Raw genomic sequence first — 18,207 nt, 5'->3', positions numbered from 1 at the left:
TAATTTCACAGCCTTCAACAAATCAATCACGTGAACATTTGTAGTTTCAAAAAACTTATTTGACAGAAAATAGACTATGTTAACACAAAACATGGGTAAGAAATTCTATATAGAGTCTTAATACAAAAAGAATAATTCACTCTTCGATTTAAAATAGAACTTACGTGATCGTTTGCTTTGTTCCAGTTCTTTTTGTTTGAGTCTAGCTTTAGCCTTTTCTTCGTCTATCTTTCTCGATCTGTTTTCCTGTTAAGCAATACGAAACATTACAAATATATTAACATCCAAATAATGGTTTTACTGTGCAGAACAAGAATGTACCTATGACTTCACACATCATCTTAAAATAGTTGATGGGCGTTTTCAACATTTAGTCTTCAAACTATAAATGTTGTATATATAACTGACAAGTACGTCTACAACTGTCAAATATTTATACATTCTTATACCTACACGTAACAATAGTTAACACAAATTTGATTTATAGCTATTATACATGTACGTCCCTTGCAATCACAAAAGTTCGAAATAGAAATGATATCGTGTTCACGTATTCTATTTGAGGGGAACGGAATTTTCTTACATCGGTAAGAATTGAAAAGTAGTGACAATGAATATACTCGTACTTCAAGAATTCACAGAGTCAATTAAGTAAAACCTACCTCTATCGCCTTCTTGAATCTTTCACAGAAGATGTTTAACGTCTTAAAGCATTCCTCCAATTTAAATGTATTAGGATCTTCACAGAAAAATTCGGCTAATTCAATTCGTAAAATATCAATATCTTTCAAATCTTCTTTTAACTCCAACATTTCGTAATTGGCTTCCTATAATACACAATAAATTTACATTTATATATATATATATATAGCTGATATAGGAGCGGACTGGGTAGATCTTGATCCAGGGTCCAGTTTTTGTAGAATGAGAAAACGAAACTAGATTGATTCACTTTTCCATCACCCCACTCACAGATAACTTATCTCCTCGAATTTAGGCCATTACAGTTTTCAGTGGAGGTACAGATGAATTTTATTTATTTTCGATGGGCCCTTACCCATCCTGGGTCCACGGCCCAGTCCGCCCCTGAATGATACATTTAAATGATAAACGGGTCGATATAAAGTAAGTAATGTATATAAGCCTCCTTCTTAAACTTTCATGCTAAATTGATTTTTTTTATTTTGAAAGAAACAATTATCTCAGTGTTAACTAAGCAGATTTTTGTTTACTGCTTGACAATACTGAACGTTTAAAATAGCTGTAGTAAGACCAGAATCTACATAGTTATATAATTTATATAGTGCATTGGATGTGCTTATATCAGTCCTCATAATCTAATTAAACATGTCTTTTACATAGTCCTTTTATAAACTGTATATACAATATGTTATAAAAATCCTCATACGTATCACTAAAACGGACTTTTTTTTATGCATAAACTGATATTTTATGATAAAGTACTAACAACTTATATACACATAAAATTGCATAAAACGGCGCCACAAATATATATGTACTTGAGTTTTACTTGTATTATATTTAATTCTTTTACATAAAATATAATGAAGAATTTTACCTTTAGAAATGAACTCATTTGTTCTCTAAAGTTGTCATTCAGCCTGTTTATGTGATCGCTGACAGCCGAGACTTTATTAGCTAAGCTAAGAATATCAGATGATAAACTATCCAATGACGTCCTAAAAATGGAAAAAATTAAATATAATGAATAAATCTGTAAAATCCTTGAAAAGACGAAAGTTAAAACTGTTTTTTAAAGACGTCCAAAATACATCACGAGTATATAATAATTAATAAAGAAACACTTACATTGAAGCATCTTTCAAAGCTTTCATTTCTTCTGGGAAAGTTAAAAGATGTTGGTTTTTCTCTTCAGCTTCCTGAATAAAATAATATTGAAATCTAAGAACATATAATTGGAACAAAACACCACAATGTCTAAATTAAAATGATATCTCAAGCGATTTTTAGGGGGCAACAACCATTTGGGACTTTTAAAATACATAATTTAGCCCAGACAGACCAGTTCATATGAAGTATAGTAGATAAGCTTTATCCCCACCATAAAAGAATCCACACCAACAGAAAACCATACAACAAATGAAAAAATGGAAATTATACGTACCATGACAACGTAATGCATCAAGTTCATGCGTGGTTTGTTGGCTCGAATCTCTGTTAATTTTACAAGTGACGACAATCTAAAGCCAGCGGCATTTCCAGCGTAGTTTCCCTAAAAAAGTAATTTGCCATGAAACAATGTCCCACCATGCAAATAATTTGTCATGCATCATTTATTCGTATCACTGTTAACATAAGTTTAAAAAATATATATTACTATTAACATAGGCATATATATATCACTCTAATTAAAACCAATTAAAACATATCTATATGATCAATTTGACAATTTATAACATAATATATAACCAGAAATAACATGCTATAAAATTATAAACAAGGGGTCGTGTAACTAATCAACCAGTTAAAACATAATATTTAAGTAATCAAAACATAATACATAACCAATTAGGACATACTAATATATGTAACAAATTCAAATATTAAATAAAACGTAACTTACTGAGTTGAGATAATTGCCGGCTATTAAAACTAAGTATATAAGTTCACGAAGAGACGGGTTATCTTTAATATCTGAAAATATAAAACATTAGTAAAACAGTGTTAATATATAACAAATTAGTAAAACAGTGTTAATATATAACATTACTAAAACAATATTAATGTAAATCTAATAACCACAATAGTTAATACACTATGTTTCTTTGATTATAACAAAAAATAAAGAAAAAAAAAGAAAGGTTGAACAGCCGATAAAAATTCTTTTTGTAAAATTCTTGCTCATGACATCCATTAACAAAAGCTGCGCAAGTGCATTTATATCAAAACATCATTTCATTATCACAATCAGAATTGCATATTCAAATCAAAATACGTGAAATAAAATATTTGTAACAAATGTAACATACACATTAAAATAAATAATAAGTAAAAGAATGCAATTTATATAAACCGCAAGCATCTTCAACCCAAATAAATATATGATACTGTTAGTAAAGTAAGAATGATAGAATTACATGACAGTCAGAAGATAAAAATGAAAAAGAAATGCAAGTTGTAGGAAACAAAGTGAATATTAATTACTATGAAAAGTATAATATATCCTAGGTTTTCTAAAACAAGATATCCTACCTAATTTTCGAAATGTGTCATTAAAGCTGCGTAAAGGGTCATTGGTTGCAAAAATTGGCTAAGACGAAAATTGTAAGGTCCCTTCTGTGAGCACATATAGTCTATTTCACATACTGGATACAAAACTATCTCTTTGCTGACAAAATACTTATATGTACACACATATATATATTAAGAGATTATCATTAAGTATACCTATATACATAGACTGGGTTTTAATACCTCAATCATAACAACCCCATATAATCTTCATAAAAACAAATAGGTACCTACGTTTATTATTTAAAATACAGCATGTCCTTCTTAAGAACTTTTCAAGCATGCATAATCTTTCGGGATGATCTACATTTAATAGGTCTATTAAACTGAATAAGCCGCCACATTCGCTACTGTCCATTAACCCATTCCCTATGACATCTATATTTACTTACACGCTTGGTGGGTTTCCATTGGTCATTAGCAGTATTAACAGTTTAAATCCCTGCTTTTGTCATTAAAGATATAAAAAACGAACCCCACAAAACTTACTTTCTTTTTTCGTTTCATGTTTGAATTTGAACTAACCACAATATACCAAAAGCTGAGCCATCAATCTCCTTTATTATATAACGTTTAAAAACCTCCAACGCTTATAGATATAAAACAAACCATACCTGATTAAATCATGGTATTATTTATATATATATATATATAATATATATATATTAGAATGTAGCCCCCAGACTATACTAAAAAACTAGAATACCTTTCTATTATTGTCAATACTATCTATATACCTCTTAATACCTTAAAACAGAAAGTCTCATAGAAAAATTAGAAAAATGGAGAAAAAAATCATTTATGAAAATATATTTAGAAATATATTGAAATAAATTCAAGTATAAGTTAACATTCATTGGCAAAAACTTCAAAATCCTCATTCTGATAAATCCAGTTTAAATAGCTCAAACAATCTTTCAATTGATCATATTTATATTGTCACTCCTTAGCACAAACACAACTCCATTCAAACAAGATTAACATTAACACTAGATAACGTTTTTGAGGTCATCACAGAAAGAAACTAGCTCCAATCGACATTTCTCATAAAAAAAAGAGTTAGCATTCATTTTCTAATACGAGAGCATTCAATTAAAACATTTTTATTTTTATCATTATCCCTCACTTCAAGAATCCCTCATATTTTTATTTACCCCTCACTTCAAGTATCTTGATATTGGTCCCATTTTATTCTTGATTAGAAATAACTTACATAACATTATATAATTAGGGTGTAAACTTGGTGGACAAAAACTTGCTAAAAGTTGGAAAACTAAAACGTTGGGTTATGAACCAGCTTGGTGGCTAGTCCGCAATGGTGACAAGAATATTAAAGATATGCTGAATAGTGTGCCAGGTGAGTGGGAATTGTTCGGCCAATTTGATCCAAAAATTGGACCATGTGTGGTTGATCGGAGCACTACAAAATCCGCCTAGGTGGAAGCAGATGTAAATCACTACAAGTCTAGCGTTACAGCTTGATAGAAACTATTGGTTATACGATGAGTGAGTTCAATAGAAACTATAGGTGATTCGATGAGTGAGCTGAATAGAAACTATTGGTGATTAGGTGAGTGAGTTGAATAGAAGCTATAGGTGATTAGGTGAGTGAGTTGAATAGAAACTATTATTGGTGATTAGGTTAATGAGTTTAACAGAAACTATTAGTGATTAGGTTAATGACTTTAACAGAAACTATGAAACTATTGGTGATTAGTTTAATGAGTTTGAAAGAAACTATTGGTAGTTTGACAGAAACTATAGGGGACTGGCGAAATAGTTTGACAAAAACTATAGAGGACTGGTGAGGCAGTCTTATAGAACAGTGCGATTATTGGGTATGGAAGATTTGTTAGATAGATATATGAATAAATACCTTAATAACGTTTTAAATCATTTACCTTTTGCTGCCTGTATTACCGATTCTATAGATGGCCGAATCCATTCCATATTATCATTAAATTCTTCTTTTATTAACATGCCTTCTATTCTTAAGTTATAGCTAAAAGAGAAAAATACCCGACAAAGTTTGATTTTGAGAAAAGAAATAGCCTGAACTGCAAATAAATATTACTAAGATAACAGAGAGCAAACTAGGTCATTTCGGGACTAACATATGGTTCAAATTTAATTCAATGATTCGCTTGCGCGTAGGGGTCTTTTAGCAGTGGAAAGAAACAGGAGGACCCGGAGAAAACCCACGAGGTTGGACAAACGACCCTACTACTCCTTGTCACCTACACTCGAGGAATCGAAACCACGTAAGTTGACTCAATGATCGGCCTTATGATACAACGCACACGCGCTACCCCCCCCCCCCCCACACACACACACAACTAAGATAACAGACTGGCACACTTATAATAATGAGACATAAAAAACAATAACTTACTTTGGTAAAGCCATTAAACAGACGAAGAATTTCTCTGCTTCTCCAAGTTTTTCTTTGTCGCCTTCAAACGACTTTATTATGTCAATCTACAAAAGGCATTCAAAATATTAATATAAGACAAAAGCTCAGCTAGAGTAAAAGTCTGAAGGCAAAGGCAGAACAGATTATCACCTTTAACAAACATCTAACAACACAAACAACAATTACATGCATGATGTATTCTTGTCTTTACTACTAGATCAACTAGACATACATAAATACCCAAAAAATAACAGAAAACTTAGTTTACTATTGTTACTAGCCATATCTACATAAAGATATTTATGTCGATGACGCTGGTGGCCTTTCTTGACCTGTCAACTATTCAATAGCAGTTGTCCACTTGTAAAATATCCCTTTGACACAGGTATTACGGTGTTCTTTGCGAGCTAACAGTGGATATTGAAAAGCTGTAGACAAATGTATAGACATGTCAGTTGTTTACTGGGGTCAATTCTGGGGAATGGAGATTCATTTAAAGATACAGTAACATTTTAGCACCAATAAAATCTTCTTTTTACCACTGTCACCTTTGAAGGCATTATTAAATATATTTGTGACAAAAGTCTCGTTGGTCTAAATTCTTAAAAAGTCATAAAAATAAAGCAAATAAATACCACGGACTTGTGTGTGACTCTAGTTTTTGCAGGTTGACCACTGTTTTATTTGACTTTCTCGTTTTCTAAGGTCAGTCATAAGTCATAGAGGACTTAAGCCTTCGCGCCATAGCTCAATATATATAGAAACATGTGTTATTATTATCATTGACCATTCTGTAGAGCTTTTTTTTTCTAAATGTTATATAATTGCACAGTTTCATTTGTACTGACCACTTCCATATAAAATAGCATTTTAAAAGCTAAATACCTCATCATGTGTTGGTAACAATTTTTGCAATCCGCGTAATTTTTCAGCGCCAAATTTATTACTGTTCCCTTCCTGAAGTAGACGTACAATTTCATCGTTTGGCATTCGGAATTGTTTAAGAAATATGTTTACATTTAAACTTCTTCTACCATCAATTAACGTCACCTGCAAAAAATAATCCGATAAAAGTTAAACAAAATTATTCATCGCTAGACTATTAGCTCTCTGTCTACCTTACAACCGAGACAACAGATTCTTTCGTTTTTTATCTTAGATTAAGTCATCTAATACTATCACCTTCATTGTATTAATTTATCAACTGCTTTTTTTGTCATACAGTTACATGGCAGTGTCTATAAGAGTCAATGAATATGAATTCTTTAACATAATTGACCCAAATAGTGTAAAAGCTGCCAAAAGGTGAGTTTGGTTGTCATTTACATTACTCTGATGTTGATCGAACGGTTCCAGGGGCCTGTATACTTAAGTTTTTATAGCTTATAAATGGCGTATTTACTTGCCACAATTTTCGATGTAGATCTGAATATTTATAGAACATACTTTACTAAAGTATGATACAAAAGTCCATTGTTTAAGTCAAATTCGGAATATCACAAATATTTGAAGGTTGTAAATGTCAAGATACATATATACAAGAATGACAGTTACCTCTAGGTTTTCTTTCTTTTTTCTCTCTGTTCCCGGTGTCCCACTTTCTGACTGTGTCTGTGGGTTGGGGTTAACACTGAATAAATCATCCATTTTATGATAGTCAACCTTATAACCGTTAAATAATTTCCCAACCATTGTCCAAAGGTTGGATTTACCCAAAACTTTCACAATGGGAATTTTCTGCCACTGTAAGCTTCGCATTTTTGATTTGGGTTTAGGTGTGTTTTGTTGTGGTAACGCTGATTTAGTATTCGGCAAGCCTGGGGCGGCAGGTGCTCCTGGTGGAGGAGGAGGAGGTGGGGGTCCACCTCCAGCCATAGGAGGGAGTGGTGGAGGAGGGGGAGCACCACACGATGGTGGTGGGGGCGGAGGAGGTGGTGGTGGTGGGTTAGGTGCTGCTTTTGGCATTTCATCAGTCGTGCCACTCCGAACCGTTGGTCCCATATTTCCTCTGTCGCCCCCATCTTTGTGACAGGAACAACAACAACGAACATCTCCCTGTTTGTCTAACTTTCTTGTAGATGTCACTAATAGTTTTTGAGCTTCCTCCGGAGATTCGATTAAGGCACATTTACTGATTAGTTGTTCAATTGTCTGCCATATTTTATCGGCAAGAGCTTCGGTGTTATCAATCTTCAATAAGTGTTGGAGACATGTCACAAAGTACAGTTCCAGCGGCGTCTCACTCACCTTAAAGAAAACAAAATTAATATAAAAATGTTAAGGAAACGATATTGAATTGACAAGATAATAATTATTATAAATTCATTGATGATGACATAATCAAAAATATTTGCTAATTCACATTGCCGGCGGAAACTTTAAAAACAGACTATGCTGCGTATTTATATATTTATGCCTTTAAGCCAATTTAATTTATACCTATATCTAAAAATAGGCTCACAATCCCTTTCGTCGGTAAAAAATATGTCTATCTATTTTATTATAATGTTAAATTAGTCAATTCTTTTATTGTTACAAAAGGCCCTTTTTAAATGATGCAGTTTGGCTATCCAGATAGACGTATTTTCTTCACTTGTTTATAAAGGGAGGCTAAATACAGTTTATGTGGCACGTGCCCTCTGTGCTTTTAAACATACAGATTTGCAAGAGTTAATTAATGGGCCTCTTCGTATCTTTTGATGCTGGCTAATAATAAGTATTGTCCAACCTACTCTAATTCTTGAAGTGTATAATAAATTATGATATTCTATGGTGAGGCTATCCCACGCACTAGGGTTTGTTTATTTGAATACATTAGTAGATCTATGAATATATAATATATATAGAAGTATAAACCACAATATATGACATAGGTATATATATCTACGTGTATATCTATCTGGGCGAGGTACGAATGACTCATTCAGTCACATGACTGAGTCTACATATACACACATATGCTTGGCAACAAATAACTGTATACTTTATAAGGCTCATAAAACATATACATTAAAATATACGACAACTTTCAACACACCGTTGATTTATTCTGTCCATTTAGATTAATTTGAAAGATTTATAAAAATTAGCTGTACTTAAGTAGCAGTTGTATATGTCCTGAAGTGAAAGATATTACTAATATATTATGTAAATAAAGGGACATCTCTATAATATATTATATCCTTTTTAAAAATTTATACCAGTAATAACTGATTTGCATCACATGAACTAACCTGCTTAAAGATAGCATTAAAGAGATCTAAAGGTGAGTTTAAATCAAGTCCCTTTAGTCCCGGAAAATGTTCTTCATCGTTTGCCTTGTGATCTTCAAATACCTGAAGCTGGAGAACAATGTGCTGTTCTTCTTCACTCCTATAAATAAACATACACATTTAAAATAACGACTATTGCCACATGCGTAATAATCATTTTCTGATTTGAATGATACAACGTTTACATAATTTTGAAAGTGCAGCTGGGTTTGTTTTTTTCTAAATCAAAATACAAAATTACCCATAGGTTATGTTGACAGGAATTAACCTAATTATAGACTTATCTATTGAACCTATGTTTTGTTAATCTCATGTGAATAGAAAGCATTGATTTGACATTATATACTTTTATTTTTCTTCTAGTGAAGCGAATCACGATTTATTCAGTGGTATTTACTAATCAAATTATTCTATTTATATAAACCGTGGGTAAGGATATGTATTTTTTATATGAATCATTGTTTTGATGACTTATTAGTTCATCCGCGTGTTAAATTTAAATCTATACATCTCAATTCAGGTGGAAAAAGGGGTCATCATAGTCAAAATTAGATCCACAGCGTAAAATGAGGATAGTCAAAACTCAATCTGATTAAAATACAGATCTATATTTCGTTTCGTTTTGTTATACTTTCGATGGCCTACACTACATGTTTTGGGAGGTCGCGTCAGAGGTCATACGAGCGGCTTTTGACCCTATGCTGTCAGACATTTGTTGAACCAATTAGCATTGCTGTTTCTAGTGGATTACCCACAGTTCCGTGCACCTCACGCCAAAAGCTCGCCGTAACAGACCGTTTCATTGGCTAATCCCTCACATCATCCAGAACACGTCAATGATAATAACTCTTCCAGATCCTAGTGTAGTAAAGACAGATTAAACGAAATTTTGAACTATAAAAAACGAAACCAAATAGGATCTGTGTTTTAATCAGATTGGTCAAAACTGTACGTATAGAAACTGTCACTTTTTGTGTCGTTTATATGAATAATAATAATAATAACTTGAATAAAGTCTTTGTATATTTTAAAAAAATATAATGGCCCTCGTGGTAAGTTGATCTAAAATAAATATATGGACACCTTTTGAAATGTACTTTATGATGTCTATTAAGTATCCTAAGGTAGCGTAGTTTTCCTACTGTCTTAATTAGACAAATATACAATCAAAAGACAAGAGTTTGATATATATATCTATATATATCATTACCTAGTATCTAATACAAAAGACTTGTGACTAGATTTTCAGTAAATGATGAACCAGAACCATAAATATATTTATACAAAACCGGAACAGCCGCGACTAAATACTGAAACGAGCTAGTGTTGAAGTGGGTACCTACGTGATATTTGTTGATAGTTAATCTGAATATATCTGAATGTTTGAGACTATTTAATAGTAAATCTCGATATATCTGAATGATAGAAACTATTTAATAGTTTAAGAGAAAAGTCAACTACTTACTTTAAAGAGTTCAGTATTTCTTGAAGCTTCAGTCCTGGAAATAAAAAAAATATATGTATAAATTCATTAAAAAATACAGCACCAGTTCCACGTGTTTCCCGTATTGTGAAATCGTCAAGACATAGCCCACATTTGGCGTACAAAAGTGAGAATTTTTCAATAAACAAACTGAATTGCAAGTCGCAGCAACACATTTCGAGTGATAGCCAGATTGGTGTTAGATTTTTAGTGGTCAATGGCCCGAATTCATAGAACAGCAACGCTTACATTTGGGTAACCCCGTCAGATTTTGTTTGTTGATCTTGTAAATAGAAACGCTCTTTGCTCTGCATTTAACACGTGTTACAACCCATCTTAATGAATGTGAAATAGTTAGGAAAGTCTTCTTATTATCATAGATATTCGCTTATATTAGATATATTAATTCTACTTACTAAATAAATATACTAATTAAGTACTAAAGTCAGGGCCGTCAATGCAGTGTTGAGGTGTTAAGGGTGGTTTTATGAAAACTGTTCAGGTATAAACTAATGATCAGCGGGGCCGCCATTTTATCGTCCAACATGTTTCGAATTTTGACTTTTTTATTATAGAGTTAACAGACCAAATTTAAATATTCGAACTTTAATTGCATGAAATCGTAGAGAAGATAACATTATATATCAATGTCAAAAACATGAATTGATTTATTAAGTAACACCATATTATTGAATTCCAGTTAATAAAAAGAGTATTTAAATGTACATGAATATAACCGCATGTTTTTTTTTAATTACATAGATTTATATTATATAAAAACATATATGCACGTGTACCTATTATACGAAGTTAATAAAATACTATATCATATTACCCCCTTAGAGATTAAACATTATATATGTCCATTGTTATTGTCGTAACAATATATGTATATATATGCCGTTAGATCGCGTTTATTATAATCAAGCCAAAACAAAAATAGTTTATAATGATCCAAAACTATTTCATATTTTAATCTACATAATGTACAATGATAACGACCTTTGTGACTCAAAATCACTAAGCTCTTTTTGTCGTTTCTATTCCGGAACCAGTACATATTATTTTGTACTAGAAAATTAGTAGTTTATAAATACGTACCATAAAATTCATTTCTTATACGAATTCTGTCTTCTGCTTTGGAAGTGTAGATGATCAAGCAGTTTATAAATTCTAGTAAAATGATCTTGTAATGCACATTATCTGTTGCCCTTAGATCATCAACCACCAAACTAAATCGATACTTCTTTTTCTTCGTATTCTGAAAAAAGGAAAGAAAGGGCAAAGCGTTAGAATACATATATATATATCACGGTACCTTCCTGTATATTTTTTTAAACGTTAATATCCATTTGTCTGTATTATCACCAATTTGATAGATATATTATGTTTAATAATAAAATTTGATGTCTATTAATATCTTTATATTTGAACTGAGCCATGGTGGCACTGGCTTACTAACTAAGTTTTGCTGCTTCGATCCCAGCGTTGGTAAAGAAAGATGTCGGGATTTTCCAGCATAGTTTTCCCTTGCCAGTGTTGCTGGATGGAGGAACTGACAAGGAAAAGCGTGGAACAAAAAAACCCCGAAGTCCACCTGTGAATTAGTTGATGTAGTTGATGTGTATGTAAAAGAACTCATAGTAGAACAGTTAGGACGACCAAAGTCATTCCATTTGAGCATATGTCTGTTAACATAAATAAACATTCGTTTTTTTTCAATTTACAAAATCGACCCTCAAATTAATCCGTCTAGAATATCGATAAGTGAGTCTAACAAAGGGGAATAATGGGCATCATATATATGTTAATGAAATAGTGCCCCTACATAACCCCTTTATAATTCAACCAATCTATGTATATAACTCTTTTTTATGTAGCATTCTATTATCATGAAATATACAGCGTTACATCTCTTTTAAACAGACCATATTATCCTGTCAAATTCCAATTGGGAACGTGTAATTCTTTAACCTGCCCTGGGGCGAGCAGCTTGTACTAAGATCAACTAAAACTTGCAAAGTGAAATTTGTATTCTTCACCCCTTAAGATGAGTGATTATTTTTCCTATCCGTATTGTGACATGCGTATTGTTAAAACAGAATCAAATCAAGTAGAAGAAATAGAAAAGGATTTATCCATTATAAAGTTGTTGATACAGTTCTTAGAGGTTGGTGATAAGTCTCCAATAATACCCAGAAGATGAATGGGGTATTTGAATAATTTAATTATCTCATGACCCAGAACGACCAACAACGCGAGTTATTCGGTTAGTTGCGTTGACGCTTCCAAAAGGAGAGGGGTGATGATTGCTTTTTTTTATCTTCATTAATTTACAAAAGTTCTCTGTACGTTTGTGAAAAATGTATGTCCTTGGTTTAGAATAATAATTGATTTCAAATGGTGAACTGACAGTAACCTTAAGATCGATGACATATAATCAAATATACACCTGATCAAAACAAAATTTGTTGTGACATGGGACAGGGGTAAGGGGCAATTATATAGGATCAATGAATACACCATTCTCAGGTGCTATGAGATAGTATCTGGTTTCAGACGACCGAGGGGTACCTTTACACATAACAATCAACTATTCAACAGATATTTCGATAAACAAGCACAGTGGCGAGAAATCGCAAAATTGGCCTTAAATCCCGCGTATCGATTACACCGTTGTTCATTCTTTGTTATTCGACAAGTCTGTAAATCCTTTAAGACGCGTAGAAGGTACCGGGGTCGTATGATCAACTGAAGAGAAACAATGTGTGCCAAGAATACATAGCTTCTTATAAATTCCCCACCTTTTTTCTTTTCTCATCGGTGTTTCTTTGTTCCTTTCCCTTTCCTGTGTGTTAGAGGATCGCAACGAGGTCAAGGAAACAATAGCAAGAACTATAGAAAATTTTGGGTAAAATAAACTTTCTCCTACACGTACGGTGCCCCGTTCCTGCTAAATCTCCCTTGGCCACTCTTTGACCAATGTTAAAAGAAACAACGATAATTCCAACTTTCTCACACTCGTTGCTTGTTGATTTAAACCCAGCAGAACAAAAAATCTAAAACCTAAAAATACACACAAATAACAGAGAAACAAACCAAGAAAGAACAAAGCCGTTAACTTATTCATTCATAAACACGTTTTGAAAACCATTATTTGTACATTTTAGCATCTGCTCCGATCACATATAATAACCCCACCAGAGAATATTAACAAATAAAATATAAGTTGTTTGTTTAAAGATAATAAACGTGCAGTGTCGTGTAGAAAACTATTATAGCCTTTCAGTAAAATTACACGAACAACGTGTAGAAGAATTTATAACTATTCAAACGATCAGATTCTTTTTTTAAGAATTGCAGATCTCCACATACGCACATTTTAAAAATAATTTATTCATTTCTGTCCAAATTCGTGTTTTCTTGTTGGTACAAATTTCCAAGCTGTTAGACAAATAAGAATATTGTAGAAACTATTTGTCACGTCAGTAATAATTAGTGTTTGGCATGTTTTTGTTATTTTGTTATGGTTATTAAACGTTTTCATATGTCGCTACACAAATTTAGAGAATCCCCGCTGATCAATGGGTTTCGCGCCACTGAAAATAACTCATGTCAATAACCCTAAAAGTCAAAATAATATAGACTATTCATTTTTTAACAAATGATAATTACTGTCAAATTATTATATATGCCTTTTAAATCCACATTCGTTTCATTTTCTATCAACTGGTTTAGTCTCTTTGGAAATAACAAGAGTAGAGCGCCACGTGATGCAGACGCTCGGGATGACAGAGAAAGAAACATGATACAAAAGAATTGCCCAGGACCCTGAATAAATCGACAGTGTCTCCGTAACACGAACACCTGGAAGGTCAAATGGGCAGTCTGAACTAAGCCAACTAACATAAGATGACCAGGAGATAGTTATATGTCCAACAGTCGACTACATGTTTTTAATTAGCCTTCAACCCTTAAATCTGTTCTCTGACACATGTTGATGATATTCGCAAACAACAGAACATCAATGTCGAAACTGCCGAACCAACAAGATGATATCAAACTTTACTTGACCCTCGCCATCTATGGACGGCTATAACACCCCAGCATGGGGCAGATAGTTGTACAGAAAACATTGCAAAAACGAGATAATACATAAAGTTTATTTTCTAGAAATTTAATCACAGGGTTGATAGAAAGGTGATTTATTGAGACATATCTTAGTTTTACAAACGCGTTCAAACTTAACTGAAGTCTACATTTCGGCCGGTACAATTTAAGTCCCAATTATAATATTGTGTGCATCGTTGGACAATATGAAAGAAAAGGCACCATTTAAATTATCGAAATGAAATGAAATGGGGTTTAACGTCCCACTGTTCTGTTCCGAACTGGGTTAATCATTTCAATTAACAATTGATATCTCATAACCTACTCAAATAATCAAAATGAATTAAAGAGCAGCGTCGCCAGGTGAATAATATATAACCAACAGAATAAAGGATATCGGCAGCGTAGTCCGAGCGAAATGAAGTGATAAACACTGATTTTAGTCTTCTTATTGGACACAAAGTAAAACACAAACAAAGTAGACAACAAAGATGTTAAAGATGAAACTTGGCACAAAGCTGAAAGCCAAATGTTGATTTTAAAGCGGATAGGATGGAAAAGTTGTCACTTGGTCATTCTTTTCTTTCATACCCGTTACCAAGACAGGATGTCCAATATTGTATTTCATTTTGACATGCTCAGTACAAACCCAGGGTTTTAACAATCTAGTTGAACGTGTATCTAATTAAATTCCTTTACGAGCAGGAGGTGAGGGATCTGATCAATAAAGTTGGTCTCGTAGTTTACAGGGATTGACCATTTACAAATATGTACGACACGTTCATTTTATCACGTTTCATTCTCCCAACACCAGCGTGTGAAGACAGTGGTAGATACAAAAGCGATTCAAACTACAAACTAACGATCCCCAAATCCTACACGTGTACCCAACACTTTCTTTAATTGGGCTAACGTGTTTACGTTCTTTTTATGGAATTTTACTTTCTTGTCAGTTATTTTTGGTCAGAACAGAACAATAATTTCCCACACTGCAGTAGCTGCGCGAAAATTATGGATTAAGAATACTGGTACTGGACTACCCGGTAAATACCAAAAGTTTCATTCGATTAGAATACATGGATATTTAATCTTTGTTATGTATCTAATGTGTCAATGGACAAGTGTATCTTTATTCATGATCGGTTTAAATACTTTTTAAAATCTTTAATCCAAACGAATCGTATACTCAAAGCGTCTGGATTTGGCAAATAAGGGAGATGATGCGAAACAAAATTAATAATTCTTTAGTTATGTTTCGGTGCCAAATGGTGCAGTATTTGTACGAAACTGGAAATATATAACCTCTGCGCCCCTCCCCACCACATCGCCTATTTTTCTTTACAGTATCGCAAGCTGTATGTATTATATTGTAATGAATGGGTCAAAATATGTGAAAACAGTATTAATTTAAGATTAAACCTGACTTTTAAAGTTCAAGAAACACGATTTATGTGACAAAATATCATTTTAAACAAGACTTTGTTAAAGACTGCAATAGGGGTCAACAAGTTAATACATCAAAGTAAAGATCAAATGAATATTCTAATAACGAAACATAGTTTTATAAAAAAAACTTCTTAAGAGAAATAATCTTTGACGAATGACACACTAAATTTTTCAATTCCTCTTAAAAATACAACATGTTTTTATATTTTGATATTAAATGCAGTGAAACCAACTTGAATTTGTCCTACACAGTAACTAACATGTTTTTGGCGGTGTCTATTATAAAACTGGTTAAAATCAGCACAGATGTCTGCCATTACATATACATGTAGTAGACATACATTAATCACATAGAACACGAGTACATCTCGATTAAACAATCAAAGTAATGAAAGCAGAAAGATTAAGGTATATCTGTAGAAATGATAATGTAACTGGTCAGGCCTGTAATGTGGTTAAGTTTGGCCTGAAGCTATGTACAGACTGACTGGACACGAGTGTTACCCAATATCATTATGACAGTACAACCAACACAACGATCTCTGGGTCCAGTATTACGATCAAGTTTAATAGATAATTTATTCCTCCTAAAATGAACAGCAAGATTTCGAGTCGTCTAGACACTAGCATTGACCTCCCCTAATAGGGGGTCAATTGCTGCATTTGTAAATATATAACTATTAATAAGAAATGTTCAAGATATGAGCATTTGGTCTTAACATGTGTTGAAACCCCATAAGTTAATAACATCTAACTCACAATGGTCTTATTAAGTCTGCAAAATGCAACCTCGACACCGGAAATCTACGCGTATACCAATCGTTTTGGCGTATCTGCACATCAATATTTAACCTGTGCATATTTATTACATAAACTCTTATACTGGAAATATATAGATCACTTGTTAGAAAGGAAGACAACCCGTAAATGCTTTACAAAGTTCTTTAGAATTTCTGATCCTTCAGATGTCTGTTATCATGTGATCAATGACGTGAGTAGACATTACGTAAGACAATATTGTGTATCGTTTGACTCGTGGTTACTGATATCAATTATTAGCTCGAGTAAACAGATTATTACTGTCCAAGTAAATCAGCCCCGATATCCTCGTTTAATTGAAAAGTAATGGTAGTGTCGTGAGCAGAATCATTTCATGGTCATTGGCGATAGATAGTCGAGGTTTAAAGATATCAACAATTGGCCATGGCATTTATGTAATATAGAAATGAAATAAGGTTTAACGCCATACTGTTCTGCTATGTAATACAGACATAAGATGATCGAATTGTTGTTTGCAAAATCTAAGTTTTTAACTTTATATACTCGATGTAAAGATCGACTGCAAATTATTAGCGACTAAACAAAATTGTAGAAAGTATGGTATAATCGCACTTTAAAAAATGCCAATACGCTTTCCTTTGCACAGATCGGCCTACTAACCGTATATTAAAAATTCCTATTTTAAATCAAATTTAACACAACAATCAAGTATTAATAGTCGTCTATCCTAATTCATATAGTTGACGAAATATTTATATAAGTTATTAAAGCCCCAGCTTCAAGGCGATTAGCGCTCTTAAATCATATAAATTTTACAACCTTGAGACAGATTACAGATCCATATCCTTAACGTACCAACTTATTGAGGGCTGGCTGTGAGATTTTAGTAGGGCTTAAAGATACATATAAAAATTATTAATTTTGAATCAAACGAATATTTAGCAGAGTTCAATCTGACAAAATATTGACCAAATGTGCTGAAAGTCGATTGGGATGGCTTAAAAAGATCTCAATGAATATATACGTTTAGCCACTAAACTTAAAGTGTTTTTTTTACGCAGACAAAACCAGATTTATTTATTCTCTAAATAAACCTCGTATTTTTTTATATAATTTCTCACACCCGATGACCCTTAATGGTTGCTTTTGGTAAGAATAGCCGCGAGAATTGAATAGCTTGCTAGGTGAGGAACAACTAAAATTCCAGTTTGACCGCTAGCTACAAATTTATTATTAATATCAGTCGTGCCCAATTATGGATATATATCATCTTGCTCTGGGTAATAAACCTATATATTATTTGTCAGAAGTCTCGTGAAAAGAATAATAATATATTACCAAAAAAGGTCAGAGGGCATCAATTAAAGTTAATATCAATGGAATATACATACGTACAGAAAAGGTTCACGGGCCAGTTACTTATACTAGTT

The 18,207-nt window shown here is 32.7% G+C and overlaps 1 protein-coding gene across 2 annotated transcripts in view; it reads right to left on the bottom strand.

Annotated features, from left to right (window-relative positions):
- Window positions 1-18,207, bottom strand: part of LOC126829605 (inverted formin-2) — a 35,265-nt gene that overhangs the window by 5,230 nt on the left and 11,828 nt on the right. Inside the window, exons 3-15 of one of the 2 annotated variants that reach the window (XM_050559549.1) lie at window positions 11,543-11,702; window positions 10,424-10,457; window positions 8,920-9,058; window positions 7,241-7,933; window positions 6,572-6,736; window positions 5,666-5,751; window positions 5,175-5,275; window positions 2,606-2,676; window positions 2,147-2,254; window positions 1,831-1,901; window positions 1,580-1,700; window positions 663-827; window positions 165-246 (exon numbers count right to left, since the gene is read on the bottom strand). In XM_050559549.1, the coding sequence (XP_050415506.1) occupies window positions 165-246; window positions 663-827; window positions 1,580-1,700; window positions 1,831-1,901; window positions 2,147-2,254; window positions 2,606-2,676; window positions 5,175-5,275; window positions 5,666-5,751; window positions 6,572-6,736; window positions 7,241-7,933; window positions 8,920-9,058; window positions 10,424-10,457; window positions 11,543-11,702 (1,996 nt within the window). Of the gene's footprint in view, window positions 1-164; window positions 247-662; window positions 828-1,579; window positions 1,701-1,830; window positions 1,902-2,146; window positions 2,255-2,605; window positions 2,677-4,413; window positions 5,276-5,665; window positions 5,752-6,571; window positions 6,737-7,240; window positions 7,934-8,919; window positions 9,059-10,423; window positions 10,458-11,542; window positions 11,703-18,207 lie in introns of those variants that run through there. The other variant, XM_050559550.1, reaches the window with a different exon arrangement.

Source organism: Patella vulgata, chromosome 8, assembly GCF_932274485.2.
Source record: "Patella vulgata chromosome 8, xgPatVulg1.2, whole genome shotgun sequence".
Taxonomy (NCBI): Eukaryota; Metazoa; Mollusca; class Gastropoda; family Patellidae; genus Patella; species Patella vulgata.
Note: the sequence above shows the minus strand (reverse complement) of the source record. Positions and strands in the feature narration are given on the sequence as shown.